At 35.6% G+C, this 9,529-nt stretch overlaps 1 protein-coding gene across 1 annotated transcript; it reads left to right on the top strand.

Moving 5' to 3' along the window:
- The first annotated feature begins 597 nt into the window (after positions 1–597).
- Positions 598–1,369, top strand: LOC104608377 (uncharacterized). Its single transcript, XM_010274340.3, has one exon. It carries the CDS (start codon positions 657–659, stop codon positions 1,089–1,091), a length of 435 nt encoding a protein of 144 aa, XP_010272642.1. The 5' UTR covers positions 598–656; the 3' UTR covers positions 1,092–1,369.
- Positions 1,370–9,529: the final 8,160 nt, after the last annotated feature.

Here is a 9,529-nt window from a genome sequence, read left to right as displayed (position 1 = left end):
TCTAGTAGCATAAAGCAGCATTTATTTTACATAGAAAATGTTTTTGTTTTTTTTCTATATCATAGAATTTGGATGGTAAAAATAAATTCATATGGCCAATTTGTTCCATTCAAAATCCTAATCCCCTCTCTCTCTCTCTTTCAATTTTCCTTGGCCGACTCGGACTGGATCCGGACATACTTGAACCGGTGAGTTTTCCAAACCCACTTATTTGATGGTTTTTATGGGTTGTAATCAGTAAATTTGTTCTGGTTTTCAATCTGGTCCGGTCCAATTCTGGCAATATTAATTGGAGATTAGTCCCGGACCAATAGGGTTTAAGAGAGGATCTTCCAACCCGACCCATTTCTGCCGTGGCTTTTCTTGGGGTGAAGGACCCGAAAATCATGGCTTCAAAGAAGGAAAGGAGCCAAGCCATGTTGTAAAATGCTAAACCGAACTAAGCCAAGTTAAAATACAAACGGAAATGGTATGTCATGAATTCAGAAGTGATCCAAAAACAGTGATTGGGAAGCCAAAACTCTGTGGGCCCAGCTTCGTTGGCATTGACATTTCCAGAACTCAACAATAATTTAACCCCATAAACCCACACACTCACCTTGCATCTCTCTCTCTCTCTCTCTCCATTCTCTCTTCGTCGTCCAAATTATACATTCATGGAGACTCCTGAAAGTCATGGAACCCAACCCACATTGCCAAGAAGAGAGAAGATGAGAACCAAACAAGAACCTGAGAGGACTGAGATGGGCCACATACTCCATCATCAGTCCTCCAATGGCCCCCACCGGAGAAGACGTTCCAAGATTCAACAGAGGCTTGGAAGAAAGAAAAGGAGCAACAGTTCCATCAAGTCCAAGCTTCACAGGAATGTCTTCTGCACAGGAGAATGCGATGAAGACAAGGTTGGGATTCAGAGGAGGATCACCACCCTTCAGAGGATTGTTCCTGGAGGTGAGTCACTTGGGGTAGAGAAGCTGTTTGAAAAGACAGCTTGTTACATTTTGTCTCTGCAATGCCAGGTTAACGCCATGAAAATTCTGGCAAGCTTTTTTGAAGGCTTGGAGAAAGAAAACAACAAGTTTGGAGGCTAAACCACCATCACCATCACCACCATTATTGTTTCATTGCCTTTTCTCTCCTTTTAAACTCAAACTCAATTGTTAAATTCTGATATTTTCTTCTTCTTTTTTCCTTTTGTTAATCTTTAAATGGGTTGTTTTTTTTTGGCCTTCCCTATGAAAGAAGATGAGAGATTAGTTATGCTTAATTTGTTGATTTTTATTTTTTTTTTCTCTCCTTTTTTTATTTTGGAACCAGGAAATCTAATTAATTATGTGAAGATATACTAAACATAGTATCTTGTCCATTATATCTTGGGGTGTTTTTGTAAATTTGTAGCTCATTTCTCTTGAATTCTTGATCAATACATGGACGGATGGACCTACCTCAGAAATGGCCTAAAGGAAGATCCATGAATGCTTGATCTGTTGTTTCTCTTGGATTTTTAGGGGCTTGAGCAAGAAGACAGGGAAAAAGGAAAATAGTTTTTATTTTTTTCCTTTTTGGTGGAGAGAAGAAGGAATTAATGAAGGATATACATCAACTTTCCTTTGGTGGGTTCCTCTGGTAAGCTGGTTACTGGTTAAAGCCATATCTTTATGCCTTTTTACTTACTGGTTTAGATGAATTTCCATTTTGTGAGGGCTGGTGAAAGTTAAATCAAATTGATTTTTGGTTCATGTATTGGTAGCCTAAGGTGCAACATTCTATACTGATATGATGACCTGGAGTCTACTCATCCCCCGTGTATATATGGTTTTACAGTAGATAGCTAGCATGGAGAGAGAGAGAGAGATTGTTTTGGCCAAATGTACCAAATTGGCAATTTGGGTCAATTCAGGTCAGGTAGCAAAACAGAGTGGTGAAGTGCAGTGATTGGCTAAAGTGAGTATCTTTAGGGGCATTTGGGTCATTACACCCATAGTTTGATTTATCAAAATGCCTTTGAAATTTTTAGTGAAGCTACTTCTTGGTGGATCCACCTATTGGAGGAATCTTGTAGCCAATCTGGAATGGCTATGTGTCTACTTTTGCGGTCCGCATCATCCCTATGTCCCTCCTTGTACTGAAGTAAGGCCAAATTATGATGTAATCCATCTCAATTTTCAATTAAGAGTCTGTTTGGGAGAGCTTCTGCATTGACTGAGCCGATTTGGAGAAGCTACCTGACATAGTTTTATCAAAAAGCCGATTTTGCAGCTTCTGTGAGCCTATTCTTGACTTTTCGGATTTTCCGCTACGTAGATACCTTCCCAAAACGGGCACTAAGAAAGTTTGAAATATGACTTCATGGAAATTTTGAGATCCAAGAATGTGTTTAAATATGGAAATTTTCTTAAGGCTTACCAAGCAACCTGACTTGCATATCCATTCTCTTCTATCATCAAACTGTGCCCATACCTAGAACTTTATGGCCTAGGTGTAGGGGTGAGCAAATGGGCAGGTTCTGATTGGAATTAAATAGAACTAACCTCGAATCAAAGGGTGTCAATGGACTGGTTTTGGATTGGATCCTGTCTAGGATGGATTGGACGGACCAACAAGACATTGAGTTGGACCAGTCCAGACTTAAATGATCCAATGTATTTATTGGATTGGGTTGGACCTAGTCCATCTATAATGAATTTATATTGGATTGGGTTGGATTGACCCAATATCTGGTCCATTGATAGAAGATAAGAATATAGGTGTCAATGGACCAGGTTTGGGTTAGAATTAATCCAAGTTAAAACAAATTTGAATAGATTGGATGGTCTAGACATTGGATTGGATCAGTCCAAAATGTCCCAACCTTTTATGCTTGGGGGAAGGCTTAGATGGTGATGAATTATGTCATCCTTAGAAAATTTGTGAACTTGCTTAGATAGGAATGATATGAATAGGGGTGTCAATTGGACTGGATTTGGTCCAATCTGAATCCATTATAAATGGACCAGGTCCAATAGGTCCAATCCAATCCAATAAATGTTTTGGACCAATTTGGATCGGTCCAATTCAATTCAATGTCTGTTTTATCTGTTCAAATTTATTTTGATTTAGATTGATTTCAACCCAAACCTGGTCTATTGATATATATATCAATGGACCTGATATTGGCTTAATCCAACCCAATCCAATATAAATTTGTTCAATCTAATAAATATTTTGGACCGTTTGGTTTGTCTAATCCATCCAAATTGATTTTGGATTGGATGGGGTCCAATCCAAAACCAGTCCATTGACACCCTTAATGATGATGATAAATTGTGTTATCCTTCAAAAATTTTGCATTTTTGTGAATTTGTGAACTTCCAATAAAAACTCTCAATTTTCTGTTTCCTTTTATTTTCTATCAAACTAAATACAACCTAAGTATATACCTATGAGTTGGAGTGGAATCCTCAACTCCCTACCAGTGTGTTTTAAAAACTGACCCGGAGGTCAAATTATTTTTGCCTTCAGGTCATGGGTCACTGTTTTGGCCATTTGGGTTGAATGGGTCAGACCATGCCATGTCACCCAAAGGCCAAATTGTGTGTGTAAACATATATTTATTAATAAATAATGCATACTTATATTTTACATATAATATATCTATTATTTAATATTTAATTTATTTGTAAAATTCAATTTTTAATTTTTTTTTATTTGTAAAAAATATTAAGAATTGTGATTTGAAGCCAAAAAGGAGGTTTTATAAAAGTAAAAAGTCGGACTATTTTTTTATTAGGCCAACAGTTTTAATCAATCACCGAGTTTTAAGAGAATTAGACTCAGAATCATAGCTAGGTGACGGTTCAAACAATTCGACCAGTCGAATTAACAACGGATTGTAAACATTGCTCCTCATCAACAGTATCATGCTTAAAGTCAGCCCTATCTCTGACAATTACAAGCATCGACAATGCTCACTGATCGGGTCAATCAAGAGTTTTCTCAATGTGGATCAATCTTGACATATGGAAGGACTATGTGACCAATATTAGCATTCATCAACTTGGTGTCCACGTCAGCCCCACCAATATACCACCTCTGAAATAAATTGATAAGTGGAAGATTCTGATGTACTTAGACCTCTATATTGCACCAACTAGTGGTGGCTTAGTTGCTAGTGTCTCTGGTTGATCATTAGGGGTGTTTATTCGGTTCGTTCAGTTTGGTTCGATTCAAAAATAAAACCTAACGACATTTTGATTAAACCAGTTTCATGAATTTGGTTAATTGAAATATAAATGTATGTTATGTTTATATTAATAATTATTCTTAAAATTTATCAACGTTTTTAAATAAAGTATATATTATATTTATTATTAATATCAATATTTATAATTAAAATATAAATATGTATTTATTTTCAATTTTTGGTTCAGTTCTGTTGATTTTTTTTCTTGAACGAACTAAAAACCAATATTTCTAAAATCCCCCAATTAAACCGAACCGAACCGAACCGAAAACCAAAGTAACCAAATCAAATTGGCTCATTCAATTTGGTATCCAAATTTGAACATCCCTACTGATCAAAGAGGAGACTCAAGGTCAAATCTCATTGCCATCAAGGTTGGAGATTATGGGTATGGGGATGAGCTACCTCCATTTTGTAGTCCAATATTTTTAACCCGCCATTGAACAGTTGAACTAGATGTTAAATTGTTTGAACTGCCATCCAGCCCTTTTTTAGGTCCAATTTTCCTAAAGCCTACAAATTCCCTAAATGGTCAAAGATCTACCGACGAAAACAATTGAACCATTGACCCATTCAACCTAGCCACCAGGTCACGGGTTACACATTAAAATGTATTGAAATTTTTGTAAGTCACAATTTTATGCTCAGTTTTTAGATTAGGGTAATCTTTTTTGAGATCTATCTATTTTCCTAAGGAGCCATATTAAAGGCGCCTTCGCCCACTATTTTTGCCAAACAAAAAAAAAACAGATTTTGGCCTCAAATTTCATTTTTATCCTTTTATTTATAAAAATTAAAAACTAAAATAAAAATATAAATTAGACCTTATATAAATCAATTATATACATATATTGCATAAGAAACATAATTATATATTATTTAATTGATACGATAAATGTTTATACATACATATGTGTTGACGTACTCCCTCCCCGATGGTTAAACCATTGACTTGTGACACTAGAATAGCCACACGAGGTCACCAGGCCATGAACACACAGAAAAAAAAAAAAGGGAGGGGGGTGGGTGTGCTAACAGTTCAGTCAACCCTAGAAAACCTTGCTTGACCACCGAGTCATACAAATTGCTACTACCACCATTACCATCAGTTTATGGGTATTTTAATATTTAAGAAAATTATAAAAGCCTCCTTTGATTTTCTGACAATAAACTTCTGTGATTTGACACTAACAATAACATCTCCTATGATTTAAACAAAAAAAAAGTGCAACTACGTATGTTCCTTTAACTTTCATGTGAAAAAGACATTGCATGATTTGCATCTGCCCTCATTATCATTATCAGCACTTATTGTACACAATTTAACTAAAATTTCAACTTTACCCTTCATCACTTTATCTCTCTACTCATTGCCGTTGCCTTGTTCAAAGGATAAAGGCTGAAGTGAAATAAGAAAAATGAATCTATTTTTTCTGGGGTATGTTAGCAAATGGATATCTGAACGAAATTGGTCAAGGGTAAGTCTTGTATTTTAAAAATCTAATGCAATGTGCTTTTTTTCATTTGAAATGCTAATAAGGGAGGTATTTGCACCTTTATTTCAAAACTATAGGTCAGATTTATGTTAGGGTCAAAACACTGGAGAATTTTATAATTTTTCCTAGTATTTAAACTTAACCAATGTTGAAAGCTCACCAGGACCATCAAATAGCCAGGACCCAGGAAGATTATAGGTTAACTCGTTCAACCGTTTGGTTTAGTCTCCAGAAATTGAATTGATGTATCCTCTATAGAAGTCTGAAATACATCAAGTGGTCAAACCACCTCATGAGTAAGAGAAAATAAGGTTTGAAGGATATCTAGCAACTTGCTGCAAATCTCATAGCTCCATCAATGTTGATACCTTTGAACTCTTTTCGTAACAAAACACTAACGGTTATTCATAATAAGATTCTTAGAAGCATGGGGCACCTTGTTTTTATTCCTTTTCTCAAAGGGCCTAGAAGACTACATGAATCATGCTCCACCAGAAGACTTTTCTCCAACACCCAACCATTTCATTTCTGATATCGAAGAAGATTTGATATGCTGAGAGGCAGATCCAATCCCAGTCTAAGATACGTAAGAACTATTTCCAAATGTCCAAGACAACAAAAAATGGAGAAATAAATAATTAATTGATTCTCCATCCTGTATATATGCATAAAGGGGAGGTATTTGTAATTAGGCCTTCTCCTTTGAAGCACAATGCATATATTCACCTTCCCAAATGGTAGCTTCCCAAACAAAACCCCTTGCCCTTGGAGATATATGGGAATGGGGTAGAACTTTTAGAGGAGGCCATGTAGAAAAGGAAGGATTGAGTTAAAACCACCTGGTTCAGGGCTTCAAATCCTATCATCAAATTTAAAGGTGATAGAACAACAAATTTAAAGGAATTTAGGAGAAAAGCAACCTCCTCAATCCTCTAATATTCCTAGCAAAGTCAAAGCCCTGTGCAATGCCATTTGGAACAAAAGAGATGACATCAGAAGCAGTGGAATCTCCAGTTGTAGAAATATTAAAAAGGCATGGCTAATCCAAAGAAGAGAACTTTTCCCCACCAAATGTCAGTACCAATATTTAACTCTATAGCCATCACTCACATCTAGTTAAACAAAAAGAACAGACCAAAGCATACCTAAGTTCTTGGCAAGTATAGGGTCCAGCTAAAATACAAATCGGGAGAGAAAAAGAAGCTTATATTTATTGCATGTATAGCCAGCAGTTTATAGATATTTATGTGAAAATATAACTGAAGATGTAAAGAAAAGGAGTAACCTATCTCTAGCCAGATTTAAAAAAGAACAGTTCACTCTGTTCAGATAAGCCTCTTACTTGGAGTGATAAAGAACTAGTTTTTTGGTTAAGTCTATATGAGATGACCTGATGTTAACTATCCAGATTGGAAACAGTTTATCCTGATTGTTAAAAATAGAAGAAAGATGTTTCCAATTTATGCTGAGGCATGTACCATCACCTTTGCCGGAAACTTGAAAACTTCTGATGGCTATGTGCCATCACCTTTCCACACTGGCTATCTTTATTTATGGATATATTAATTTCACTTAAAGAAATAAATGCAATGATTATCTGCAACATTCTGTTCAAATAAAATATAGAAAATATATTTGTTAAGAACTTTAAGAATACCTACCTCTCAAGGCTACTAGGTCTCTAATGGTGTGAATCATAAGACAGGTAATGGGATCTCATGAAAGCAAAAACTCTACAAACACCTCCCCATGAATTTAACATACATGTATGGGAGATATTCCCAATGTGAGACTGGATGCCGTGCTTGGAGTTTTTGCTTTCAGGAGATCCGGACTTTGCATTAACTTGAAGACAGAAATTTTTTATAAGGACCTTTAACTAAGGATGAGTCTCTCAATGCGTTTTGGATAAAAAAAATGTCCCCTTGAAGCTTGACTATTGAATGTCTGAAAATTGCATCTTCAACATGAAATCTCATTCATGAGAGCATTGTGAGGCTGTTCTGTTAAGCAGAATGAGAATTTTCTCAATGATAATTTTACCTTTACAAAGTGCTGTTTTTCCTAAACTATAAACAATTTAATACATTTTAACACAATTCCGCTAGGGATCTTAGACAAGGGGAGTGCTGCCACCTTAGACTATTATCCTCTGTTATGATGCAATACAGAAACCCATGAATTTGGATAAAAGGCACATTTATTTTATAAGGGATAAAAGGCACAATTAAATCATCAAAGTTTCTAAAGAAAGGGCAAATCATCTTCACCTCATATTTGAAGATGACAGCATACAGTTCGCCTCATATTTGCCAGGGATCTTTGCTAGGTATAATGGTAAGGTTGAGAAGTGTGAGAATCCAGGTTCAAGTCTCAGAGCAGCCACTTTGTGACCCTCCCAAGCACATTTTCAGAAACTTCACAGTATACAATCATTTTAAAACTTCAATCCAATATCATCTAGAGAACTTGTGAAAATTCTTGTCTTCTCTCTATGAACAAGGATCCAATACAGAAAAAAAAAAAAAAAAAAGCATCGATACTGAGAATACCTTTATGCTGTGTTTGGTTTGAAGGAAAAAGCAGGGAAAGGAAGGGAAAGGAAAGGAAACCAGTACAAGTTGTAAAGGTTTCCCTATCTTTCACTTCCTTTCCCTACCTTTTCCTTCAAACCAAACATAACCTTAAGGAAAGTAAAATAATACATTAAGCAAAAAGATCAAAATTTATATGCTCATAGCAACAGCAGCAACAACAATGTGCAATACCTGTAAAGTGTCTAATATCATGGTCAAAATGCAGCCTATACTCTAAATACCAATTTGTTGAAATAGACTGCAATCTATAAGCCACAATTAGGAGTGGATCTGAAGCAAGCTATTCCTGAGCCATTTGAGCTTGGCTCACAAAAAGCTCAATTCGGCTTGGTTCAAATTAAGCTTCAAGCCAAACTTAAGCTCAATATAGGTTCGATTGCCAATTGAGCCAAGCTCAAATAGTATGAAGCTCGGTTTTTGAAGTTTGCGAGCCTAATCAGTGCTCATAAGTCATCTATACACCAGAAGAGCTTGATTATTATATATTTGTGAATTGAATTGAAATATATGCATTCAAAGGATTTCAACAAATTGTTGTTGAACTATGGATTTCAAACAGGTTAATGTTAGTTTTTAGTAGTTTTGAGTTGAACAGGTTGTTTTTTGTATATTTTATGATTTTAAATGTTAAATAAGCAAGTTATTCTTGTTAATTTGATGAGAACAAGCAATTTTGATGTGGTTTTGTGGTTTTTAAATGTTAAAATGTAGGGCAGGTATTGAGTTTGAGATTGAATTCGAACTCAAGTAGGCTTGGTTCACAATCAAGCTCAAGCAAAGTTGATCTCGAACATATGAGCTTTTGAGTCAAGCTGAATTCGAGCTATATTTCTAGCTCAAATCAAACACGAGCCTGAACTCAAGCTTTATGCTTTTCTCCAGAGCCAAACTCCAATGGTCTAATAGCTCAATTCGGCTTGGTTCAAATTAAGCTTCAAGCCAAACTTAAGCTCAATATAGGTTCGATTGCCAATTGAGCCAAGCTCAAATAGTATGAAGCTCAGTTTTTGAAGTTTGCAAGCCTAATCAGTGCTCATAAGTCATCTATACACCAGAAGAGCTTGATTATTATATATTTGTGAATTGAATTGAAATATATGCATTCAAAGGATTTCAACAAATTGTTGTTGAACTGTGGATTTCAAACAGGTTATTGTTAGTTTTTAGTAGTTTTGAGTTGAACAGGTTGTTTTTTGTATATTTTATGATTTTAA

Source organism: Nelumbo nucifera, chromosome 6, assembly GCF_055504915.1.
Source record: "Nelumbo nucifera cultivar China Antique chromosome 6, China Antique-T2T, whole genome shotgun sequence".
Taxonomy (NCBI): domain Eukaryota; kingdom Viridiplantae; phylum Streptophyta; class Magnoliopsida; order Proteales; family Nelumbonaceae; genus Nelumbo; species Nelumbo nucifera.
Note: the sequence above shows the minus strand (reverse complement) of the source record. Positions and strands in the feature narration are given on the sequence as shown.